At 37.9% G+C, this 26,796-nt stretch overlaps 1 protein-coding gene across 4 annotated transcripts in view; it reads left to right on the forward strand.

Annotated features, from left to right (window-relative positions):
- Positions 1 to 25,771, forward strand: part of CDH5 (cadherin 5) — a 29,807-nt gene extending 4,036 nt beyond the window's left edge. Inside the window, exons 2-14 of one of the 4 annotated variants that reach the window (XM_075765659.1) lie at positions 5,724 to 6,128; positions 7,029 to 7,092; positions 12,342 to 12,543; positions 14,873 to 15,161; positions 15,251 to 15,367; positions 16,125 to 16,289; positions 16,699 to 16,886; positions 18,634 to 18,887; positions 19,468 to 19,610; positions 20,442 to 20,566; positions 21,635 to 21,743; positions 22,041 to 22,286; positions 23,110 to 25,771. In XM_075765659.1, coding sequence (XP_075621774.1) covers positions 12,355 to 12,543; positions 14,873 to 15,161; positions 15,251 to 15,367; positions 16,125 to 16,289; positions 16,699 to 16,886; positions 18,634 to 18,887; positions 19,468 to 19,610; positions 20,442 to 20,566; positions 21,635 to 21,743; positions 22,041 to 22,286; positions 23,110 to 23,603 — 2,319 coding nt within the window. In that variant the 5' untranslated portion in view covers positions 5,724 to 6,128; positions 7,029 to 7,092; positions 12,342 to 12,354 and the 3' untranslated portion in view covers positions 23,604 to 25,771. The remainder of the gene's footprint in view (positions 1 to 5,723; positions 6,129 to 7,028; positions 7,093 to 12,341; positions 12,544 to 14,872; positions 15,162 to 15,250; positions 15,368 to 16,124; positions 16,290 to 16,698; positions 16,887 to 18,633; positions 18,888 to 19,467; positions 19,611 to 20,441; positions 20,567 to 21,634; positions 21,744 to 22,040; positions 22,287 to 23,109) is intronic. The other 3 variants (XM_075765658.1, XM_075765657.1, XM_010313390.2) reach the window with 3 other exon arrangements.
- Positions 25,772 to 26,796: the final 1,025 nt, after the last annotated feature.

The raw sequence follows: 26,796 nt of genomic DNA on the forward strand, positions 1-26,796 counted from the left end.
GTTTACTCATGCTAGGGTTAGGCCAACCAATCAATACTACTGCTAAGGTATCAGACCTTTCACCACCTAATCTATGAATCGAAACCTACAATGTTTATATACTATACAAAAATAGTATATATTGTATATTTGCTCAGTACTGTTAATTTAGGGGTTTAGGCTGTCATTAAAACATAAACAACTAATGCTACACTATGCACATTTTAGTATCATCCAGATTACCAATGCACTTCACCTAAAACACATATCCAGCACAGAAATTAAGAAGCGAGAGCAGAAAGCAGAGAGCACCAAAAAGCAAGAATGCCTTTTGTGAAGGGTTCATTTTACAAAGACAATAAGGTGAACTTGACAGTGACAAAGCTATTGCAGAGCTCTATCATCTGTAGCACCATTTTACAAACACATTTGCTTTGTACATGAGATATGCCAGCAGCAGCCTTGGTAAAAGTTTAGGATTAGAATAGATATCAAGTCCTCCAGTAATTGCACTTGGAGATGACTTAAGTTTCAAACAGGAAGAAAGGGGCACATTTCTCTTCGGAATACATTACATCATTTTCCTGCTGTGAAATGGTGAGCTCTATTACCTGCCTTATATGGATTGATCTTTGACTTCTTTAAATGAAGAGCAAGACTTCATTCACACAAGAAAGGAGTTTTCAGTGGCTGTGATTAAAATATGAGCTGTGGGAGAAATCAACATTCCACTTACACAGCCACTAACTAAGGAGAAAAAAATATTCCCACCTCAGCTTAAGAAATTTCTTGAGCTGTGTTTCAGATTTAGGCAGCAAACCCACAAGTGCAGCGCTGCTGTGAATAAGAACTTCCCAAACAGCCAGGTTACTTTAAAACCCCCAGCTCCCAGGGGACGCTCACCACACCGAGCCCCAGCAGGGCAGCAGCAGCAGCAGCCACCAGCCAAGAACCTGGGTGCTGGCTGGAGAAGACCCGTGAGCAGAAATGTCCCCCGGTCAGGCAGGTGAAACCCCCCAACTCTCACTTTTATCACTTTCGTAGAGAATTCTTACCACATGTAAACAAAAGCATGAGCTGCCTTGAAAAGGTCACGCCTGCAGTCACGTCTTACATGTTGAACTAGCACCTACTATGGTTGCAGTCTGTTTCCTGAAGCAAGCTCTCCCTGCGTGTGGGTTCCCTCATTGCCTCTGGACTGGGGTTGTAAAATTCATCAGACTAATGACCTGCTTAAGCCAGTGCATAGATAATGGAGCAAAACACAACACAACACTGTGTTAAATCATAATCACTCCCACATGGAAACAAATCCATACAGAAAAAAGGTCTGGCTCTAAAAAGAGTCACAAAACTTACAACTTTCCTCATCTTTTTCAGCTTCCTTATGTTTGAGGCCTGAATTTTCAGGCCCTCCAGCTTCCCTTTATCAGCACTGTAAGCTGGAAATTTACTTCCCTAGTTTTATTTTGATTTAAAGATGAGATTTTTCTGACAAAAGCTAAGCTGTGAGTAAAAATATTGAAAGACTCATTGTAAATTCATAAGAGCAGTAATAATATAATTTGTATCATCGCACAACACATGGAGATTATAACAATGGAAATGTTCCAGGAAAAGACTGTAACTATAGGGGTGGGCAGAAAAGGTCATAAAGTTAATTAAGCCTGGTCTGGAAGTCTAGTTGAATAAGGGCAGGAAATAGAGAAGAATGAACTGACATTTGAATTAGGCATTTTATAAAGGGAGAAAAATACTGAATACTAATTACCAAACAAAATATATCCAGACACACCCTGTTTTTTTAGCCTCTTGCCCAGCCAGAAAACAAGAGATTTATGTATATGTACATGCTTGCTTTATCTGCCCCAAAATTAATTTTCAGAGGAAATACTAACGCATTCAGTTACTCAGTAGAATAACCTGGACAAAGGAATCAGAACACACAGCCAGCTACACATGGTTTCTCTGCTTCAGATTACTGTCAGTGCAATAAATATCAATTACTGTGACCTGTACATGATGCTTGTGTTTGAGACAGATACTTTTGCTCTTGAGCTTTTGCTGAAGGAAAATGTCAAAAAAATCTTATCTGCTGTAAACACAGCTACATTGTACTTTAAAAAAAATCATATTTATTGCATGCAGTTCCTCAAAGGATGGGGACTTCCTTAATCAAAGCTACTCAGTTGGAGCTCTGTGCTGGGAAGCCTCTCTGATATTAAGGCTTTATCTGGAAACAAAGGGGAAGTGGAAAAAGCTCTATAATACATTATTCTCATAGTGTACCTTGTTTTGTTTCAGCTTGGCCAAACTCTTAAACATTCAGTGACAGCTTCAGCTAATCTCTGTGTACAGCAGAGCTAACCAGGGGGGCAGTATCAAAACAGATCAATTCTGAAATGTGCACACAATTTATTGTAGGAAACAAAGCTTTCTGGTTAGAGATGCTTGAGAAATCTTTTTAGTGATCACAAACATCTCCAATATACCCGAACTGTTCCAGTTCTGCACTGGGATGAGTGAAATGATTTTTGGAGGATTTCCTTGTCCCCTTCTCACCCAAAGCCCCGCTCCCCAAAAATCAAACAACATCATCTGAGTGTGGGAGGTGCTGGGGATGAGATGCTCAGTGCTGAGGCACTTGCACCTCTCTCTCTCCTACTGGAGCCACCACAGTTTGGGCTAAGCAAAAGGAAATTGGCTCAAAGCAAGCAAGAAAGCTGGATCTACTGCTGCGTAAATATGCCACTGAGACTGACAGAGCCTCAATCATTCTTCAAAGTCAATGAGACCCTTTGCAGGAATGAGTACACCTGACTGCAAGATCATTCCTGAAAATACTTTTTGGATACAAAGGAAGAAACAAGTTCTTTGCCTGTCTGTAACACTGGCATTTCATCACTATTTTTTATCTGTTCTTATCAAGATTAATTTGGATGGGAGATATTTTCCTCTTAGCTTTTTATTTTGGACAAAGAATTCATAGGGGGAAATGTCTGCAGTTCCAAGCAATGCATGCAGGGTCTATCCCACCCATCATCTTAGTTCACTTCAGAAGGGTTGTATTTAATGCAAAGTTAATCTCCCGAAATAGTTCAGATTTCAACAGCATTTGGCCACTGTCATCAAAAGACATGTGGCCAAGAGCAAATTTTCTGCCATGTAACTGTTAGTTTAACCCCTGCAACATCTGCAAAGCAAATAAATCATACTATTCATAGGTACTATGAGCTTTCTGATTTTAAAAACTGGAACACTCTAAATCAACAGAGCACAGAATCTATATGGCACGATGATGATTCTGTACCAACACCCAAACTCTGCTTGTGGATCTGAGGATAGCCACTAAACACCAGAATACTCCTGCTCCTTAGGAGTCATTCAGCCCTCATACACATGGTCCCAAAGCTCAAGAGCTGTAAAGAGCCCTAGGAGAGTAGCTTATGCCCTCAATGTTGTACATGCTGTCAACAACTAAGAGAAAGACAAGATCTCCTGTTTATGATATAATATTTATTTGTTATGAACCAGTGTCACAAATTAGCTTAATAATTTAATCACAACTGAGATTCAAATTCTTTTAGCAGCTGGGTTTATACTGAGCACTGTGCTTAAGCATATTTTATCCCTTGTTATATTTTGTACTAACATATTTGTATGTGAAGTAACAGGCTTTATGCATGGAAAGACTGGACAATACCACTTGCTTCTTCTTTAAAGCACTCTAATCCATTTTGAGGTCACTTCAGGGAAAGTTTCTGTAGTAAAGCATTATATGACTACAGTGGCATAGCCAAAGAACTCTTACGCAGCACCACAACACGTATATCTCAGTGCTTCATGTACTGTATATGTTCAGTTTCAAATTGGTTATCATCAGCTCTCAAGTATCTCTACAGCCTTTGTGATGACAAATATCATCGTGAATAATGAGTCAAGACATTGATACTGCACCTGGCACAATACATGATCTGCATGCTGAGAGCGTGAGATGAGGAAGAGTCTTAAAACTCACCTTATAATTCAGTGTGGCTCTGATAGCCCTTCATACATATTTCTCCCCTTGGTGAGACAGAAGGGCAGCAGTTTTACTAAGACTGGTGGATTACTTGCTAGACATACCAGGATGGTCATATGAAAGGAAAACAGTCATCCATTAAAACAACAATTAGACTGCGTAACTGATCTGATGAGGAGAAAGTCAGTGCTGTCACTGCTCATTTTAATGACTTCAGAGTATTGTTGTATCTTCATCACATATGTCATCCTCTCCACAGCAAACAACCCTCACTTAAACAGTGCACTGTCATTTCAACAACCAAAGTGATTTAAGAATTATTAATTTATCTAGTCCAAAAATAAGGCTTCCTTAAAGTCCATGAAGAAACCAGCCAAGTAACTAAAATGTGTATTTAATTTGCTTCTCAATTATCAGATTTGCAACTAAGAAACTCGGATAAAAAACAGGTTGCTATAGATTGATTGAAAAAATGATTTAATTAAAATTAGAAAAGAATCACAGCTTGTGCAAATGAAACACAGAAGCAGTCTGTCTTCATTGGATAACTTCACTATGTAAGATTTTTGATGTGCCACATAAAAAAAGCCCCTAGCTTTTCTGTGATCTATGTGGAAGTTGCATACTTTTGTACATACTACACAGGTACACAGAAATACAGTCACATGTTTTATTAGATCATGGATGGGATTCATTTCCAGAAGTAGAAATGTTTCAGATCTCCAGATGTACTTAAACTAACACTATCCACAAAAGGCTAGCAGTCCCTAAAGAACACAGAATGAGGCTCATCTCTTCTGAATTTTCCCAGAAAAAGATAGTTTGAGGTTTTCTTGAATTCTAACAGAAGTCAAATTAAGAGCTGATTCTGAGCTGTATGGGTGTTATGTACAGGTAAATCAAGATCTAAGCCAAACAAATGTGTATTTCTGAACAGGAAACTGAATCTGAACGTACACCAGCAACACCCATTCAATAGTTTTATAACTAATCCATTCTTTAGCAGATAAGCATCATGTAGGAATGTAGACGGCACTCTGCAAACTGCAAACATGTTTTTGTAAGTTTTTGAAAAACACACATTACAATAAGGTTAACTAGAAATTGAGAGAAATGAACAGAATTTAAATGTCCTCCTGCCTCTGAGATTTTGGGCCTTGGTGCTTGACTGTCCAATAGACTGCCTCTGAATTCTCTCAATTAAATCAGCATTTATCAGCAAAGAATTTTTGTGAGCTAAAGTGAGATCGTGATTCTATCTTGCACACCCAGCTAACAGGCAGTAAATGTTATGAGCCTACTGACAGAGTTATCAGGATACCTTGAGGTATACCCTTTGAGGGTTAGTGCAGAAAGGAACAGTGCTTGAGCTGAAGTAGCACCCCCAACAAAATTATTTCCCTGTTTGTCCCAGGAGTCATGCCTGCATATAATGGGTCAGATTCAGAGCAATTCAGAGCCAAGATGGACAAGAGCATGAAGCACAATATTTCTGGCCTACTATGATGGCTGACTGCATATGTAGCACTGCACTGTTCATAGATTAAAATAAAAAGCCTGCTACAGGCTAGCCTTTCCCCACTCGTGCCAACATTTTTATTTTTGTTAATCTCCCCAGCTAAAATATTATCAGGCACATCACTGATGTAAAACAAAGTACAGTAAAGTCAGGAGAATTTGCAAGATCTGATCCTGCACCTGACTCATCCTGCTTCTCTTTCAGATCTGTGATGAGGTGACTTCTAGCAAACAAACTGCAAATCTAGACACCCCTGTTCTATAAGCTTCTTGGCAAGGAACAAAGGAGATCTTTGTGACCTCTTACAACTTTCTTCCTCACTCATTTCTCTAAAATCATTCTGTTTACAGCAAATGTCTTTCTTATTTTCAGTTCACACTCAGCCTATATAAGTACAGAGTATATGAGATAACAGAAAGACTGGGAGACCAATTTGGCTGCCTGATTTCCACCAGGCAATGAATCTTTAACATATACATAGTAAGTATTTATAGATCTTTTATAACCAAATTTCTTCATTTCTGAGAGAGGCATCTGTCCTGGCTGAGGACTCCATCCACCCATGAGATGAAGTTGTAATTGTATCATCCAGGAGAGAATTATTTTCTGGTGAGTTGAATAGACAGGGAGAACAAATCATTAAGACAATTTTCCCAGACCTACCAGAAACTTGGAGCTAAAATCATAAAGAACTTTTGGATTAGAATTGTTCTCTTTTTCTCTGGAAAAAATATGAGGACCCAAAACCAGAGCCAAAATCAGAAGTGCTGAATTATCTCCTGAGCTACATTGATTTACAGTGCTGCAGCATCAACCCCAAGAACTGAACAGACTAAACGCACACAAGAGTGCTCTCTCACAATACTGAGTGATGTGGGGCTTTTTTTTTAAAGTAAGTTTAGTTGAGATATTGCTGAAGTGGCTATTCATTCAAAGGTACTATCACAAGTATCAAATGTCATTTTATAATCAGTTTTCAGGCAGGCATTTGCACTCCAGATTGTTTAGTCATCAAAGTGGCTATTTACTCAAAGGTACTATCATGCATATAAAAAGTCATTTTATAGTCAGTTTTCAGGTCAGCATTTGCACTCCAGACTGTTTAGTCATCAGTGGAAACCACTTCTCAGATGCATAAAATCGACATAAGGACAATCAAAAATATAATACCAGGTAGTCAGGCACTAGGCCCATTTAAATCAGCTCAATAATCCAGAAACGAAAAAGTAGCACAGTGTTCTCAGGAAAGGTCTATTTTAAAATGAATCACTGTACACTTTTGAGGACATGTGGCAAGACAGCTTTAATAAGAAATAAGAGAAGCACTGAGTAACCACCCAAAACAAATTTTATCTGAAAATGCAACAAAAAAACAATGGCTCCAAGTCAAATGTTGCACAATTTACTTAGACAGTTTTTTGAAGTGATGTTACTAAAGTTTGAAGACCTACACTAGTTCCCGTTCTCACTGTACTCACTATGTGGCCTCAACTCTTCTCACACTGTAAGCTCAAGGGAGTGGAGGAGGATCACAGTTTTGCAGCTTCGATGCCAAACAGAAACTGGAGTGAAGGTAACAATTATACCTACATGATTACTTTGCCACTGTGTTTCTCTGGGTTTGTTAGAAGCTGGCTAGAGCGATGACGTCTAAAAATGAGATGAAGAACCTGAGAGAACAAAATCTGAGACTGTTTTTACTCCTGACCCTGGTCCACTGTCAGGAGATGGCAAAAACCTCTGTGCTTCAAATGTACTTTTTGAAAGGGATATTTCTTTTTATCTTGCTGCAGTACATTTCACAGAGAAATGAGGAGGCTTTATCAATTCATGTTTACTAAGTTTAAGGTCTCTGAAAGGCAATGTTAAGTATTGCTAGGACTATTCTCTTTTAACAATGTTTTACCTGCTTACCAAAACTACAGGCATTGCAAAGAAAAGATAATTTCCCCCCACTGTGTTTGGTATGTTACCTTTCCATTTCTTAATGCTCACTGCATTCACACATTTACCTTTGGTCTTAGACATCATATAGATGAGAAATTAGTGTTAAAAATGGATTCTGTATGTCAGCGTTGTTCAGGGTTATTTTGTCACCTGACACTGGGTCAGATTCTGCTCTCTTTACATCTATCATGGCTTCACTGAGCATAGTAACTTCAGAGGTGTTCAGATGGTGTATCAAAGTAAATTCTTTGCATCTGAAAAAAAAATGTTGAAGCATTGTCTACTCTGTACTGTAAGGTTTAATCCACTGCAAATTCAACAGAATTTTTCGTACAGAGTTACTTAGGTATACTGGGGAGGGTGCAGCAGGCAGTAAGGGGAAAGATAGTCAGAAGATACTTATTAAACTAAATTAAAGCTATCCAAAGTCAACTTTTCTGGGAAAAAAAATGTGAAGAATGTTTTCTTAGTTTTCTTTCTCTTTTAGCCCAGCCAGTGCGCCCCCAGGGTCACGCACCCATCCCGGCACTCCACTCCCGGGACACCGCAGGGCCGGGGCCCACACCTGCACCCACGCCCACAGCAGGGGCAGGTTAAGCTGAGCAAACGCTGTCCTTCAAGCTCCATATTTCTCCCAATTGATCGACTACAGTATTTCAGATATTTAGTATTCCCTACATTGACATGGCTGCAGGCATGACAGCTGAGGTTTGATTAACAACCAGAAATATCAAAACTTGTAATACTGTGGAATGGAATAGGTTATGTCCTACAGTATTCATTTATTAGTAATTTTGTTAATATTTTCTGCTTTGATAAAACTCTCATTTTTGCACAGGATTTTACATTTTCATTTACATTGATTAAATTCAAACCAAGATACTGTAAGCAAAAATAATAAGTTTCCAGCTCAATCATCAATAATAATTTCACTTCCAGTTTTCCTGACAATCAGGTATGCAAATTATCTGAAAAATAAAGACATAAACCTTTTAAAATGTACTTCTTTTCTGGTGTATGATGGACACTTTAAGCAAATTTCTCTCTTAGGATGTTCCTTATCACTATTTCTAGCACGATTTCTGGTTTTTAGATGCTGAAAAACAAAAATTCTCAAAGATTAGCATAAGGATTTTAGTCCGATCAACCAATAAAAAAGCCCATAAATGTTCATATTTCATCAAATGTGTTTTCATTACATGGAGACCTTATTTATATTGGCTGCTCATCAACCTTACAGTTGATTACTTACCAAAACAACTTGTAAAATACAAACTTTTAATTAGTACAGTATTGTCTGTATCTCCACCTGACTTTTTTTTAATAATTACTCCCAATCTGTGAGAAGAAACTACACTGTATGAGTCATATGTCCCATAAATCAGTATGAATACCAGAATATCTCTGTTAACTGTCTGTAGTACCCTGCAGACCAAGAGTTATTTGTTAAAATAATTCAATGCATAAAATGAATAATGCTGGTGGAAAAACCCATCATTTGCTGAAAGAAAATTTAAGAGCAAAGCAAGAAACTTAGCTATTTGAATAAACCATTCCCCTGCTAACTTTAAGGAACATTTATGGCCCCTGCTTAAATTGAAAAAAAAAAAAAAAAATTGAATTATTGGTCTAATCAGTTATAGACAGATGGGGAACTGAGACTGTACATTAAGGTAGACCAGCAATGGGAACTCGTGGCATCATGCCAAGGAGAGCCATGCATGGGACAGATCGGTCACAGCACACGCTGTGCTGTCCTCTTCTCCAGAAGAGTGTGGCCATGGGGGTCATTACTTGAGAGGGTGCTTCTTATTTCCTTTTCTCCATCCTGGATGCCACAGCAGACATGAGAAGAAACAAAGAGTCAATCCCTACATGTCATCCACCTGTCATCCCTCAGAAATTTTCTTGCTTCTGACTCCATGGGAATGCATGCCCTTGCTCAGGCACGGGAACATCTCTCTTCTGCTACTACCTCTGGCATTTCAAATGAGATTTGCAGCAAAGGAAAACTATCATAGCCAGAAAAAGAGAGGGCATTTAGTACAGCTTGTCAAGAGCTAACATCCATGGAACATGGCCTTCACACCAGGACAGCGCCCTTATCCAGTTACTGCTCAGCAGGGTCCTACTTCTGAAGTGTTTGCATGTGCTGCCAAAGAAGGGTATTCTTAAATATTGTGATGAATTCAGCTACTGATTCAACAGCAGTGGACTTCTAGCTGCTGAATGGAAAACTTGCACTGTATCGTAGAGGAAGTCTTCTCAGAGTCAGAGTGTCATATGGAGCAATGCACACCAAATATCCCTAGAAAAGCAGCATGCAAAGTGCTCAGGTGTGCAGTGTTACTTCTACCAAAATGAGAAATTTTGAAAGATGCCAAAGACAAAGCAGATGTCATTTTTTGCAGGAGGGTCTTCTATATCTCAGTCTGTGTTTGACCTACAGTGCATACCAGAGGGTGGACCAAACTTCACCAAACTGCTCTCAAAGGAACCATTAACTTACCAAGGACGCTGGACAAGTATTAACAAGGAAGCCATTAACAAGGAGTTAAAGGAAGTGAAGCCACCTTAAAATCTAAGAACACAAAGAGGGATCTGCTGAGTGGAAGGGGTAGCTTAAGTTTCAGCTGAAATGTGCATATATTTAAAAAGATTCAGTCTAGTGCTTTCTGTATTAATGGACAGAGAAGTCCTTTCAAAGAAGGCCTGAACTGCGAAACATGTACAGGCTACCTACTTCAAAGGAGAGTTTGCACTTGCTGCATGGATCCTCAGGAATAATCAGGATATTACCACAGTCCCAGAGCTCCTATACAGATAAGCGTATACTCGTTCTGAATTTGAGCGTTCAGTTTCCGATAAGCAGTACCCCTGTATGAGGATACCAAAGTAACTAGTGTTACTAGTAATTGCTCTCAGCAACAGCGAGAGAAGTATCCTGAGGGGTTTGACAGAGGGTACGGCAGGCTCTCAATTAAGCATTAATAAACAGAGAGGCAAATATTAGGAAAATAGTACGGAGAAGACATAAAATTTCTCTTTACAAAGTAGAATTACACTGAGACCAGTATGCTTTAGTGGAGATTTGACTATTTAAGTTAAAAATGCTTTCTGCATTTGTAAATGTTATCACTTCCAGTGAAATGAACAGCAACTGAAGTGGGCAGTAGTGTCCTCAGTTTTCCCAAGCAATCTCTTCACTACAGCAGTACAGTACTCCCCTGCACCAAAGCAACAAGAAAAAATTACTTTTTAAACACTACAGTCTGTTTCTTCCAAAACTACAGCCTGTACTCTTTGACACTAATCAATAGGTTTCCTTTGGTTATCATGTTTTGTAGTTTTATGAACAAAAGACAGACTTATGAGATCACAACAGAATCATATCAATGCCTTCCAGTTTCCAGTTGTAGAATGTTCTTGTACACAAGTAAAACCATGCAAAACAACTAAATCTTACTCATTTTTCTAAAAAATATTCAGAGCCAAAGTAAGTGCATAGAATACAAAAAACTAGCTAAATCAAAAAGTTTTATATGAATCCATAAAACTGTATAAAACATAGCTTAGCTATTAAAAAGCAACTTCAAAGCCACTTTATTTGGTCATTTCCTACACAATCACAGAGAAGAAGGAATGTTTCTCAGCTTATGTACAAGAATGTAGAAGAGAGAAAAGTACAGGAAAGCAAACTTTGATGGTAAATAAAATCTTTTCACTGACAATGATGCTGCACCACAGGATAACATTGATTGCCTAGTTACCAAAGAGTAATTTTGAAAACGTCTTAGTACCTTCCTGCCAAAAATATTAATTTCATCTTGCATCTAGCACCCTGTGTGATGTCAACTTCTCTATCACAATTAATGGTTTTATTTTTGATGTGCACACTGACAGCTCCTAAAAGCTAATGGAAAGTCATTTATGTGTAATTTAAAGTCTGATTATTTGAGTGTTAAAGTTCCCTGATAGTCCTTTATATTGGGAAAGGGAAATTTAATAAGAAAATTAATCAGCTTTACCACATTAAAATACCTTCTCAATCTGATATGAAAGTCAGGCCTAAAGTTTGCTAATATTAACATGCGATGCAAAAACATGGTTTCACCTGAGAATAATTTCACAAATTATCATTTTTTAGATGGTAAACGCTGAGAATAGGGGATAAAGGAACTTTATACATGTCTTCAAATGTTTCAAAAGACAACTGAATCAATAAATGAGCTCTCTGAGCAAGGTAATTTGCTACATTGTACTTGGAATTGATTGAAAATTTCACATGAACCAATTTTTTCCACCAAAAACCAGATTTTATTCTAAATCAATATTTTCCATATGAAGATATTGACTACAGCATATTTTGTGTCAGGGCAAGTCAAAACATTGCATTTGGGTTTGTCAAGCTGGAACATTTCATTTCAACTTGAGTTAACATAAACTTTGATCTCGCTCAGCCGTAGTGTTGCTTCCCATGGCCGGTCTCCCTACAAGCTATGCTCTGCTACGCTCTGCAGCTAGGCTATGCTTTCCGTAATGCACAACGGGTGATCTTCGCTACTTTATCTTCTCTTCAGATTAACTATGGTAGCTCGAGTGGATGCTGGCTTTTATGCTAGCTTTCCAAACTTGCACATTTTTTATTTAATTAAAATATTTTTGTTGTTTTTTACAGTTGTCATCTAGTTAAAACTGTTTCATGGAAGGAGGATGCCTGATATTTCGAATTTTGATGCTAAGGCAGATGAAAAGAAATACAGACAGTAATCAAACTTTCCTATAGAAGGAAAGTCCATTTGCACTTCTATGTGTGCTCTGATTAATCTGACTATTGTTATTTTTACAGTTTTCATATTTTATATTACTTTCTAGGCTACAGAAGAAGATGAACTACATTATTCTATTTTTCTCATTGCTCTTGGCTCTGGTATTTGCTGACAAAGAAAGTCAGAAAACAGACCAAAACTTTTCTTCAAACAATGCCAGTCATAAACGACTGAAGAGAGACTGGATATGGAACCAAATGCATATCAAAGAAGAGATTGATACACCATTACCACATCATGTTGGCAAGGTAAATAGCAGTCTGTTAGCAATGAATAATTAGAAATGCAGACAGCAAATTAGTATCTTGAAAAGTATTACTTGTTTACAGTCTAGGCAGAATAGAAGAGAAAAAAAGGAAATAGAAATGGGACTTAACACCAACATAGAACATGTTAAAATCTTAAGAATGTGGACACAGAGTAAATCAAGAATAATGTCAAAGGGATTCTAATTCTTTTGAAGAATACAAATAAATTTTAGGGAACGGCATGTATGGAGCCTTCACAGTGCAGAAACAATTGCATTGCATGCAGGTGCACAGTTAGGAAGGAAGTCTGGCTGCTGATGTATGCCATTATTTTTCTAGCAGTTCAAGATTCCTTCAAAAACCTAGGAGACCAGCTAATAAAAACATATGCATTAAAAACCATACAGTTTACATCTCTCAGCTTGGATACAAAACACAAGTGCTATGTTTAGGAATACTGTTACACAATCAAAAAAATTGTTTCACAAGGTAAAAGAAAATATTTTTTAAAAATAATAATGAGCATTGACCTGCTTGCAAACTCATTTTCTTCAGGGCAGCGCTCATAAAATCCAATGATTAACTGCATATCACTCGGACAAAGTTCTTACAATCTAGTCTTTCAAATTGAACTACTTTGACACTTTTCAGATAAATGCAGTTGTACATTTTCCTCCCATGTACAACAATCAGCATCTGTCAAGGCTGTCTCTGCAAAGTGAAACAGACCTTTCTGGATCAGTGCTGCTCACTGGCAGAAAGTACGAGAGAGAGAGAAAAGAGGCCATAGGGTACTCTCAGCTAACACAGGGTATCTCTGTTTCATTTCAGACCAATTCAGTAGCAGATTGAGGAGAACGCTTCTATTCCTGGAGCTGTCCTAAATAAGAGTAATTCACTTTGTACTGTGCTCTGTGGTCTTTCAACAGTGGAATGCTTCTGATTACTTCTGCAATGGCTCTGCTCACTGCATTGCATTTGCAGGATTGAACATTTGATAAACCCTTTAAAAAAGGCCACAGCAGCAGCGTGGCAGAACTGAGTGACAGCTGCAGGAATATGCTGATACATTTTGATTTTATCTTTCATGACCTTGGATGCTTTCCTTTGTATGTTCATCCTCAGTTTTAGAAAAGGCAATCTTGGAAGTCTATACCTTTTACACTGAATAAGTAAATAAAAATTGAGAAAGAAGGCACAGACTATACTGTGAGACACGGGTGAGGTTACTTCTCATGTTACATCTCCGGAGTTGTAAACTGCTCTTCAGCAGCCCCAGCAGCCAGAAGCATAATTATGTGGAATGTGGGAAGAAAATTTTAATGACACGTTTCAAAGTAGAAAACAGAAATAAAAGAATGTTAAACAGTAAATGACAACTACAGGATAAATCAAATCCTGAATACCAAACAGCTGCAATTTCTGATAACATCAGTAACAAAAGACTAGAAATTCTTGGTCAAACCCAGCAATTATTGATAAATAGCTTGCTGAAATAAGAATGCTGATATAGTGGGTGGAAAATTGTGGTTTAAACCTTCTATCTGTGTCCTTACATGGGTGAAGGTATAGAAAGGGAAGAATCATCAGATTATCTGCAGATTAAATAATGTGCAAAACCATTTGGGATTGGATTAAATTACATTTTAAAATTTATTAATGTTCATTCCTTTAACCCCATCCCTTTTACGTTGCATATACTCTTAAATTTTAAAATCTATGGGATGGAAATTTAATCTTACTGTCATAGCATGAGCCTAAAGACTGACTATAAAAAAATTGCATGTGACTAAACACAAGAAAGCTGCCAGCTATGGCAGGAATTCTGCTAAATGCTAAGTAATAGCGACTAATGCTGAATAATGTCAGTAGCTGTGAATATAGATTTTATTCTGTAATTCTGTGAAATCCAAGCAAAATCTCTGCTAAGTTCAGGTTACTTGCAAACAAGAATAGCTCAAACGGAACATGGTGGCATGTGTTATTTCAGTCATAATGAGGGCAATGATTTGTATGTGTTAACTGCATGAACAATTCATATATTTAGGAAATAAGAGATATGATCTCGGAAAAAAAAAAAGCTTCTTCATATATAAGCAAGCAAGTTTCAATCTGGATGCAAGTTTCATCCTGTAACACTGCATGGTTGTAGCTGCTGTGGTGCTGTTTGTTCAGTAATAGTCCAGCTGACATCAAAAGTCTTGATGGCTGTTCTGGTTTCAAACCGAGCCTGGGGAAGTCCTGATTGCGTGTATCTTCTGGTAGAAACTGCGTTGCATCCCGATGCCAAAGCCCACTTTTCTCTCTTTGAATTATACTTTCCTTCTAGATCACATCAAGCGTAAGGAACAACAATGCTAAATATATTATTGAAGGTGAATATGCCAACACCATTTTTAAAGTGGAAGAAACCAGTGGCGATGTATATGCATTTGGGAGGCTAGACAGAGAAAAGAAAGCAGAGTATGAGCTGACAGCTCTCATTATTGACAGAAGAAACAACCAGTCACTTGAACCTCCATCTAAATTCATTATCAAAGTTTATGATATTAATGACAATGTCCCTGTGTTTGTACAAAAAGTATTCAACGGATCTGTCCCAGAAATGTCACCAGTAGGTATGTTCTTCTATCACCCATTTCCCTTGATGTTTCTGGTTAAAAAGCAGAATTTATACTAAATATGCTGTTCGAAAACCCTTTTCTAGGAACCTCAGTCACCAAGGTGACAGCTGTAGATGCTGATGACCCAACAGTTACAGGTCATGCCACAGTTACCTATCAAGTCATTCAAGGAGACGAATACTTCACAGTTGATGACTCTGGTAGGTCAGATACGCAAATGTACTTACACTTGTCCTTACCTTACACCTTGAAGAAAATGCAGTTTTAAGCCTTTTTTATTCTGGAAAAGGGGGATAATAATTTTAAAATATAATTTTAACCATAACTTAGAAATATTTTTCATTCCCACTCACACAATGCCACTGTCTGCATCTGAAAATTAATAAAGTCAGGATATCAGGTGCCATGAACTAAATGAGAAGATAAAAGGTCATATTTTTTTTCCCCACTGCTGAAGAGACTGACTAGGAGCTAATATAAGGTCATGTTTTCAATTTAGCATAGATACCATTCCTTGGACCAAACAGGGAAACAGAATGCATAAAATCTGAAGCGGCATTCAATAATCTATAACTCAACCCTTTGCTTTCCTAAACTTTCTTGTTTAAATTTTGCCCATTTTTAAAAATAAGGTCAGTATCTCTTGTAACCATACTAGCAAATATCTCAGACGAAGAGGTGTTCAGACAAACTCTCTAGATGCTGTAATGACCAAGTTTAGACGTCATTAGACTGCTTTTAAGCAGCAAAGATAATTTTAAAGGAATGTATTGTACAAAATCTCCCAAATATTCTGTCATGTAGAAAGATTTCTAACTTTTCTAGCCTTAGAAAAATATCACTGTAAAATCCTACTTAAAGCTCAACGTGTGGCATAAGACAAAAATTTGCTGTCAAAATTAAGAGATGTTGGACACGCTGCAAAATCTAATCATATTCAATGTTATTTTTTCAAAGGTGTGATTTCTACAATGAGGGCTGATTTAGACAGAGAGAGTCAATCAACATATGAAATTATTGTTAAAGCAAAAGATGGTCCAGGGTCTTCTGGGGATTCCAGCACAGCTACAGTCATTATCACTTTAACCGATATCAATGACAACTTCCCAGTATTCAAACACCGTAAGTATAAAGCAAGCGTTGTATTATTTGGAAACCAAGAATTGACATAACTATAACGAATTTATATCAGAGATCATTACAATTCAACTTTTCTTAAAAGTGGACAAAAGAATCTTACATATTCAGGTCTTCTGTATTTCAGCCCTAGCTACGTTTCCTGGGTGACACACAACTAGAGGAGAAAATAAAAATCAGTATTAATTTCATCACTTTGTACAAGATCTTGACAATTTTGAGAATTAATTATATTCTTATTAAAAATACATCAAAATGCTGTCTGTAGAGATATAATGCTGAATTCTCAATGACATATTTTTCTATAAACTAAGAACATTTTTTAACTAAGTTCTAACTTCCATGTACACGTTCTTTACATCTTTTTTTTTTGGTTGTTTTTTTTTTTTAACAGCATCGTTTCACTTTAAAGTTCCTGAAAACATTTCAGTAGGAGGAGAAGTTGGCAGAGTCAAAGTAGAAGATGTTGATGAACCACAACATAGAAATACGAAATACAGTTTTGTCAGAGGAGATTACAGGGACACCTTTGAAATTGTAGCAAATCCATTCACAAATGAAGGAATCATTAGGCCAAAGAAGGTACTTCTAGTAACAAAGATAAAGATGATTATTTTGGTTTTCCATGTGTAACAAGAGTGTTTGAGTCAGTTTGGGACTAGTGGCAGGAAAAAATGGAAATGTGTGGCAGTAAGCATGACATATGTTCATCCTGAAAACCCTGTTCTGTAGGCTCTGTGAGAAGAAAAGCTGGTGATTTTCTAGCCCATTGCAACTGCCAGTGCCAGGAAAATCTATAATTACTGCAGAGTGCAATGTGGACTATGTCAGATATTCAAGTTACATACTTTGGGGTCCTCTCAAACTTCCAGATATTTGGATGCTTCAGAGAGTCAGTGATTTTAAGAGTTGAACGAACTGACCAAGTCAAAGAATCTCTCCCTTCTGCAGCCCAGGTGAAACCAAAGAAGAAAATGCGAACCAGTCCACTTGACCACTCCTCTGAAAGTGCTCTTTACAGTTTGGCACTTGCTCCAATCTAAGCCACAGCTCCCTTACTTTCCTCAGGGTGTTTTCAGAGCTTCCCCACTAATTCCTTATAACTCTTCAAGAGGGCCCAGACTCTCCAAAGCCTTTATTGTAGTTTGGTCTTTGTTTTTTAATTCTCAGACCTACTTGATTTGTACCAAGGGACATTCCTGTGTTATGCAGAGCACTGCCAAGCCAAGAGTTCATTGATTTCATTGACTTACAGTAAAAAAAAAAAAGGAGGGAGGACTATAAATCACCTCCTGTAATCCTCAGATTGACAGGAATGTGTTTTTCACTTCCAAATGTGTCTCTGTAACTGTTAAGACTAGAAATGTCAGTAAGAAGAAGAGAAAACTTTAAGGAAAAAAAAGTACCGAGTATTCCAAGACTGACAGTAAAGTTTTCAGCTGTGGTCACGCTAGATGTAAGCAGCTTTCCTTCACCAAATGCAGCCCTTCCCCTGGTCTTTCCAGGACCTGAGGAATGCATTGCTTGCAACTTCTGCCCAGAGGAGGAACAATAAGAGACCCCACACATACACATGCTGGGTGATTTGGAATCAGCTCATCTTTTAAAACGCCACTGTTTTGTAACTTGCTTTTGGCCACGGACATGTCATAATTTGAAATATGCAGCCACGTGAGATAAAATTCAAACCGCTAGATAAGCACTATCACTTCCATTTGCAATGCCTACTCAAAGAGAAAACCAGGAGTCACCACAGTTAACTACTGTGTATTTCACAGTGCTTTTATAGTATCAGGCAATAGTGCAAAGGGACCCAAACTTTGAAATGAGCAATAGCTTGGGCATTTCTTTCTGCCCTAGCTCCTGGCCTTCCTTCCATTATGTGATTCCTTTTATCAACTCAGTCAATGGGAAAAACAAGGAAGTGGATGTCATTCGTCACTAAATGCCCCAGCTATCAGTCAGTGCAGCTATGAAGCCTGCCATGAATGACTGCAGAACAGAAAGGCCAAGAGGAGGAGAATCTGGTCCCCAACCTTTGAGGAAAAGGAGCTAAATAATTTTGGTAGCTACAGAATTATAAAAAGAAAATAATTTAAACCATGAAATACTTTCTGAACTTAGAATACTGGATGAATCAGTTCAAAAACAGAAGTTGATTAAGCCACTCTGAGAGAGTTTGGAAATGCTCTCCCAAGAGCCTAGCTATGCAATTTGGTAATACTTCCAAACATGAACTAGAGCAGAGAGCTTAAATTTGCATAGATAGCCAATGCAAAGTTTACCTAGACATTGTCAAAGGAAGAATATCTGTTTGTCTTTTTTCTAGCCCCTGGACTTTGAAAAAGTAGCAGAATACAGGTTTGACATTGAAGCAACAGATCCCGCAGTTGATCTTCGCTATTTTAAATCCAGTGGCTCTAGGAGCATTTCAACAGTCACCATTGAAGTCACTGATGTTGATGAGCCTCCTGTTTTCACTGAACTACCATATGAATTTAAAGTAAGGGAAAATGATCCAGAAATAAGAACACTTGGTTCAGTTTGGGCACATGACCCTGATGCAGCTAAACGGAAAATCAGGTAATGCAACATCAGCTTTAGTAATTCTATTTTAAAGTGGAGAATTCGTTAATGATTCCAAGAATTTGACAAGAACTGAGACTTTAGCACATTTTTCAGAATCTGCATGCCAAAAAAAAAAAAAAAAAAAAAAAAATCCACTTTGATTTTTCCAGCACTGCAGCCATGGATATATATGGTAACCAACAAATATGAACATAAATTACATTTACCCATGTAATTACCACATAAACTTACTGATCAAACATTTGCACATTTAAGGGAAAATGCATAACCCTGGATATCTTTACATGGTTATAATTGATTGTTACATTTTTTTAATTGTAATAAGTCTCTCAAGCATGTGCTTTGAAAATAGACTTCTGAAACAGCAAAATAAAATAATCTGGAAACTTCACCGATGGATATATTTCACTCTCACAACTTGCATAATTTTAGGGAAATATTCTGAGACCACCTGGTCAAGATATTAACATAATTTGTCACACAAGAATTCTCTGACCTTCCACTATGAAGAACTGAAATGAAACACAGTATTGTCACTTTTGCATTGACATATCTCTTTTTAAACAAAAAACAGATTTATTCGACGAAAAGCTAGTCCTAATGGAGACTATATTAGGGTATCTGATAGTGGAATTATTCAACTTCCCAAGCCCCTGGACAGAGAATTCAGTTCCTCATACAACATCACTGTAGCAGCTCAGGAAATCCTTGAAGATGGTAAGTGCTATCCACTTCCCTATTTGAAAGAAATCAGTGTACTGATTTTATAGCAGGACTGTAGCTTATCAAAAAGAAAAGCCGCAACCTGACAGCCTGTTTTCACTAAGCTACAAATGAAAGGGATGCTTGCAAGGGTTGCACAATAATCTTCCAAATCAAATGAGTACCTACCAATAGGTCAAATACAGTTTTAAGATTTGGCCATTAGCTATTATGAAAATGTATTCTGTTTGTTACAAGGAATAAAAAGGGCATGAGGAGAGGAAGCAGCTTGGGAAACAGGGATAAGCCTGTGGTTAGAGCAGAAACGTCCCAGCCAGCTTCATCTACTTCCACAGTTACAAAATCCCCCTCCCACACTCCCGCCCAGGGAGCATCATGGCACATGCATCCCCACATAGCTTTGCTTGGGTTCAGGAAGCAGGGCAGGTCCAGGGGCCAGTCTCAAGTCAGTTTGGGGGAGGCCCGCCTTGTCCGGAGGGTGAAAGATATTTAATAACATAGACATGGCCGGTTCTGTGCCTGTTGCCTTAGTGCCAGAGAACAATGCTGGATCCCATAGCCATGCAGTGTGAAGAATCAGCAAGCCACAAGCAACTGTTATTTTCTTCTTCATAGATCCTTGACGATTTAGCCCAATATGCGAGTTTTTAGGAAAATACCTGAATCTGTCAAAGGAAAAGTTTAAATTCATAATGGAGCTAGAAACTCTCCATATTGGTCATGTAGGAGGCATAGAGGTGGACACAAACAGTGGAAAGGTGGGGCTAGACAGCACTGGGATTCCAGACATCTCGGAGACCTGTACTACTGTTGTTGTCATTTCAGGCCGTCTTTCTGACAGAGAATCACATGCCCAAGTTCACGTAGTAGTTACTGATGAAAATGATAATGCTCCAGAACTTGTTTATCCTGAAGAACCCAGAGTATGTGAAAATGCTGCACCAGGAAAGGTGAGACAGGGAGAGTTTTTCCCTTAAACTTGAATTATTGACTTGCAAGCTCAATCAAAAGATGTCTTTTAATAAAAGTTAGTCTCAGTTTTCATACCCAAGCACCTGATCATTTCCAAAACGTCAGTGGTCAGAAATCTCTCTTCAAGACTTTACACTGTTGGAATATTGACTTTTATCTGTTTATGCACATGGGCTTCACAGTTCCTCTCCCTCCAGGCTTTTAAGTATGTACATGCATCTCCTGGTTTTGGCAACTGAACCATGAAGTACAGCCAAGCCTTGCAGAGCAAAAATTAGCAATTCAGTTTTATTACACAAATGTTCATACGTGACAGTGAGAATGAAACCATTTCAAAATACTAAGAGAAATATTGCTGCATATAACATTATTGTACTATTCATCAGAGTGCACATATCTGCATGCAGAAATAGTTTTAGTATTTGTGGGTTTAGATGTTTGGCCTCAGACACAAGTACTTAGCCCATACATGTAATGTTTGTTTAATTAAGAGACTTCATCACAGACTGGACTCTCTGATGGAATCTGTTAGAACACATAAGGTATTATTTCACCTTTAATTTAATTTTTAAAATACTTTTGGGACATAATTATACACATTTTTTTTATATTTTATACATCTAATCTACCCCAGGTTAGGTTTTCAAAAACAAGCATGTCATTCAGGAGTGGCGGTCTCAATGACATTCAATGAATGCAAGTCATACTTCTAAGTAAGTTGAACACTTCAGAAGACAGCCATCTTAGGTATTTCAATAAGCCATATGTCTCTGAGCATAAGACTTTTTTTATGCTTTAATTACACAAGATTTCCTCTTTTGTTTCCCACCTGTGAATGAAGGGGCAAGAGTGGTCTTTTTGAAGACCTAAAAGGAAATTACTTTCCATGAAAGAACCTGAAGAGGTGCATCACAAGATATCTTTGTCCTGCCCTTTACTGAAGGGTTACACAGGATACACAACCCAGCTCTAACTTAAATGCTGTAAGCGCTTTTATAACTGGAGGCTATGTATACTGAAAATTATGACCTCTTCCATCTTTGTAGGTAATCATCAGGATTTCAGCAACTGACAAGGATGAAATATCACCTAGAGGTTTCTTCAAATACTCCCTGGCCACAGAAGATAGCAACTTCTCCTTGGTTGAGAACTACGGTAGCGTATCCCTGGAATGCATTTTCTCAGCTAGCCAAAGTGAGAAACTAGGACACAGGGGAGAAAAGCTGTATCAATGACCTATGATTGGTCTAGCTGAGCTAAGTAACAATTTATTTTTAAAGGCTTAACTTACTGAAAAAAAAAAAAAAAAAACATTTTTTGTTGCCACCCAAGTTTCACGAGGTTCCCTAAAGGCTGGCTCTGTCTAAGGGGAAGATGTACCAACTGACTGATAATCTATAAGGAAAATCTGGTAGAGATTATCACTTAATTAGATGTCGTTACTTCTTCCAGATAACACAGCTAATATCACTGTCAAATATGGACAGTTTAATCGTGAACTTGCCAAAATCCACTACCTGCCTGTCATCATCTCAGACAACGGTGATCCTGAGCTCAGCAGCACGAATACACTTGTCATCAGTGTCTGCAAGTGTAATGAAAAAGGCAACTTCACTTTTTGTGAGGAGAGAGCTAAACAAGTTGGAGTTAGTATACAAGCACTGGTGGCAATTTTCATCTGTATCTTCACAATCATTGGTAAGTATCTGACTTTTGTAATGTTCTCTGACTTAAAATGTGGGGATTATTTTGTTTTGTTTTTTCTTAACTGAGATCTACAAAAGCTTTGTGGCTATAAAATGGCCACAAAGGCAGAAATACTGTAACTATTTGATTCATCTCACTTACTCTTTCTATTTGGCCTGTTAGCAGAGTTTCAGCTACAAAGCCATTCATTCTATTGGAAAGACTGAGTCACTGGAAAGGTTATTGGACACATGCATAATATACTTGATTTACTGTTACTAGGCTCACATGCAGCTATAAAACAGGAAATTTGTGCTGAGGCAGTAACAATAGGATTCCTGTTTCCAAAGGCTGAACTAGTCTGGAAACCCTTTAAACAGTACGGTGAACATATATACATAAATAAATCTGTAACAAATCAGCAGACCAGTACCTATTTGCTGTATTTGGAATCCATCAGAGAAGGGGCAAATTTTTTTCTTTCTTGAGGAGAGGCCTCCTTTGCAATTACCACATAAGTGGCATTTGATGCCTGGCATTAAAAGATTTACCAATTCAAGGCAGTAGTTGAAGTAGTTCAAAGACCTTGTGACACTCTGCATTTGCACTTGTGATTCCAGCTCAAGAGTCAGTTGTACAATTCCTGTACAGACTGAACTGCTTTGAGAAGATATAAATCCTACAGTTAAACAGTATTTTAAACTATTTTTAAGTAAATATGTGTTAAATAAAATCACTCAGGAGAAAAACACTTCAGACTGTGTTACATATCTTACATGTAACTTGTCTTTCGTACTTCTCTATTTACACCTGCTCATCTACATTTTATTTGCAGTGATCATATTGCTAATTCTTCTAAGAAAGAGACACAAGAAGGATTTGAGTGGTCTTGGGAGGAACGTGGCAGAGATTCATGAGCAGCTTGTCACTTACGATGAAGAAGGTGGTGGTGAAATGGATACCACCAGCTATGATGTATCTGTACTCAACTCTGTCCGCAAGAATGGTATAAAGCCAGAAGCTGTTCCCTCTGCATATGCACAAGTCCAAAAGCCTCCTGGAAATATAACTTCTGGTGCTGGAGAAATGGAAATGATGATTGAGGTTAAGAAGGATGAAGCCGACAATGACAGGGATTTGCTGCCATATGACACACTTCACATTTATGGCTACGAAGGTGCCGAGTCCATTGCAGAATCTCTCAGTTCCCTGGAATCAGGCTCCTCAGACTCAGATATTGATTACGACTTTCTAAATGACTGGGGACCCAGGTTTAAAATGTTAGCTGAGCTGTATGGTTCAGAACCAAATGAAGATTTTGTGTATTAAGTTCAAATTAGCCATGAATTTTCTCCCACCCACTACATATAGACACCAAGAGCCTGCAAATGGCCACAGAAGAACTCACAGCTCTTCACTCAAGCCGTACTAGGATTTCAAACAGACATTAAAAAAAACCTGACAGCAGTAGGGTTAAAAAGAAACACACAGATCACATATATTGACTTCCCCCAGCACTGCTATCCTTGTTAGCATTCAGTTCTTTCCCCAAAATTGCTGCTCGAGGACCTGCTCGAGTCTTCTAGGATACAACTCCTCTCCCTGTCCAGATAGACACTTCCTTAAAAACTGGTTTTGTCCCCAGTTTCTCCTTCATTCCTCCTTTCCTCCTGTACTGTTTTCATCAACATGCATTCAGGGTCACCATCCGCTGGAACAGAGAGGTTCGGTGACATTGGGAACCAATGTTTTGAATAACCTCCTGTATCTGCAGCTGGCTGGTTTGCCTGGCCCTCTTGTAACATCTTTATTGATATTCCACGCTTATGCTTACCCAGCAGAGGAGAGGAGGAACATATGGTCTATCACTTAACATTAGAAATTATTCCATCACTTTCAAAAAGAGGCATGATTTTTCCTTCTTTCCAATCTATTAATTATTCTTGCTTTACAGTCTTCTACTACATATATGAGTTACTAAAGACAAAATTAGACGGGATTTTTAGATGCACAATCTGGTTTCATCTGTCATTTTTACCAGCCTGATGATGATTTCAGGCATCTTTCTGGGCATGCTAGAATTTGCTCTAGCTAGCAGCAAAATTGGTTTTTCTTTCTGTAAATAGGATCTCAGTGTTACTCAATGGAACATGTCCTGCAGGGCAGGAAATATGGAGATCAGGGGAATGTTAAGATTCCAATACTGTAAATCTCTCTAGATGGCAACAGAGGTCTCTCTGGATTTCTAAAGAGGTTGAATAGGTTTTTTACTCAACGTCATTAAAGCAATTGTATTTTTTCAGGGACAAACAAATGAAGGGCCTCATTACTGTGAAACTGTTTTGATTTTTTTCTAAGCAGGTACTGTAAAACGGGTATTTTCCATCTAGGAAAATATTGTAGACTTCCAAACCAGAATACTACACACCCACACATTTGTCTGCATAAAAGAATGCAAATATAAGTAAGGTTTTGGAGCTGCAACTACTATGTCCCTGGTAAGTGTGTGTTTAGTTTCTCACCTGATGAAGATCCACAGAATGAACAGAATGAAACTTCCTGTGCAGGAAGTTACCCAGCCAAATACATTTTGTGAAAATCAGGTCTCTTAGGACAATGGTTTGTCTCTGGCTTCTGGCAATGCAGATTCCCATTGCCTTCAACAGGAACAGAGCCCTACCACACAGATACTCAATTCTGAAGAATCTGTGCTGGAGCTGTATATATTAGCTTAGTTGATTTGATTATTTAAATTTGGTAGCTAACCAAATAACACTAAATTTTTTTTTTTTTCCTAAACCAGTATAGTGGAACCTCACAAATTGGATTTTCACTTTTTCATGTCATCTCTAATTTACAGTCCCTTCCACCAAAATCCTTTCTTGGCAGAAAATAGCAATGCACAATAATATGGTCTCACATTAGTCCTCACCACTGTAAAAAGTTGTCCCATACAATTATTAACTGGACACTAATGCATTATCATCAATAATGCAATCACTCAAATTTTCAAATATGAATTAAAAGAAGACTAAGTAGAATTCTGCCCATCAGTCAAATCAGCTTTGGATCACATCCTTTATAAAAGATATACATATGGGGATGACAACCTTGATTTTATTTTTAATGTGTTCATTCTCTTCTGTTTTGTTTAATCCAGTCTACAGTGTATGCTATTGAGGTTCCACATGTTAGTATATTATAAAGAATGCTAACTAATAATACTTACAGTTTAAGGTTTTCATGAGTAACTAAGGTATTGGCTATCAACAGGTAAAGTTAGTTATAAAATTATTTAGTTCAGTAAGTACTTTGGTAAGCATCATCCAGATAGTATTACCTGTAATCACTATTTTTAAGCCTGTTTTATAAAGCTATTTGAAGGAACACTGTATCAATTTCCACTGTATAAAGATGTTTGCACTGGATAGTTTCTTTTTATATTCCTGTACTGTTTTGGGGTTTTTTACTACATAAAAGCCAATCTCAAGTTTGGATTTTCTGTGCATTAATGAGTTTCACACAGGAGACAATAGCAGGCTTTGTACCACAGTGAACTCAACCATAAACACACCGGTATCTATGCTCTAAGCGAACTCAGACTAGACACAAATTCACCAAAGTACTTTCTGTAAAAGACGTTTTCTCCCACTCTTTGGAAAGCTGTCAGTAAAGCTCCTGGGGTAAGGAAGAGAAAAGCCCCAACAGGGCAGACTGGTTTGAGCAGCTGGTAAGGTTGAACCCTCTGACTTTGGAGGACTGGTGTCTGCTAGTGCTAAAGGATGCATTCCATTTCCAAGCAGGTGTTTGGTATTTTAGCAGCCAGACATGAGGATGATTTTGAACCACCATGTTTAATGACATCCTGCCCTTTTTTCCTACTGGAAAAGTACTCCTCTCAAATGGTAAAGGACATGCTGCAGAACAGAAAGTACTAACACCCTGGTTCAGTACATATCACCCACCTGGCGGGGAACTACACACATGCCCACTACCTGAGTGGTCCATTAGTGTTATCTCAATGGGAACAAAGGATGACACCCCTGGCTTCATATTTTCTTCTTCTCTGATCGGCTGCTACAGACATATGCAAGCCAGATTACTCTGTAGTACACAAAAAGCTCCAGCTTTCTCACAGTCCGGGATTTAGAGAGGACATGACAGAACAGTACACACCTGTAACAGGGGAGAAAAAAAAAAAGACCCCTAAATTTGCAGCTTTAGATAGCAGTTTCTTACCATTTCTTTTCACTACTAATAATGACTACCCCAATATATTCCCAAGATTATTCAAGTGCTTTAAAAAAAAATCACATCCATTTTCCCCAGATATGGCACTTATAATTTACAAAGCCTGGAATAAAGCAAAAAAGTTCAATTGTTTCACTGCTAATTGCCATGAGCAAACTCCAGATCAAACACACTTTAGCACAAGTTGTATTAAAAACACAATAGATGTGCTAATTATGTTATAATGAAATGCATTTTTCCATAGAAAGAATTTGATTAAACAGCTACTTGC

This window comes from Balearica regulorum, chromosome 13 (assembly GCF_011004875.1).
Source record: "Balearica regulorum gibbericeps isolate bBalReg1 chromosome 13, bBalReg1.pri, whole genome shotgun sequence".
In the NCBI taxonomy this organism is placed as follows: Eukaryota; Metazoa; Chordata; class Aves; order Gruiformes; family Gruidae; genus Balearica; species Balearica regulorum.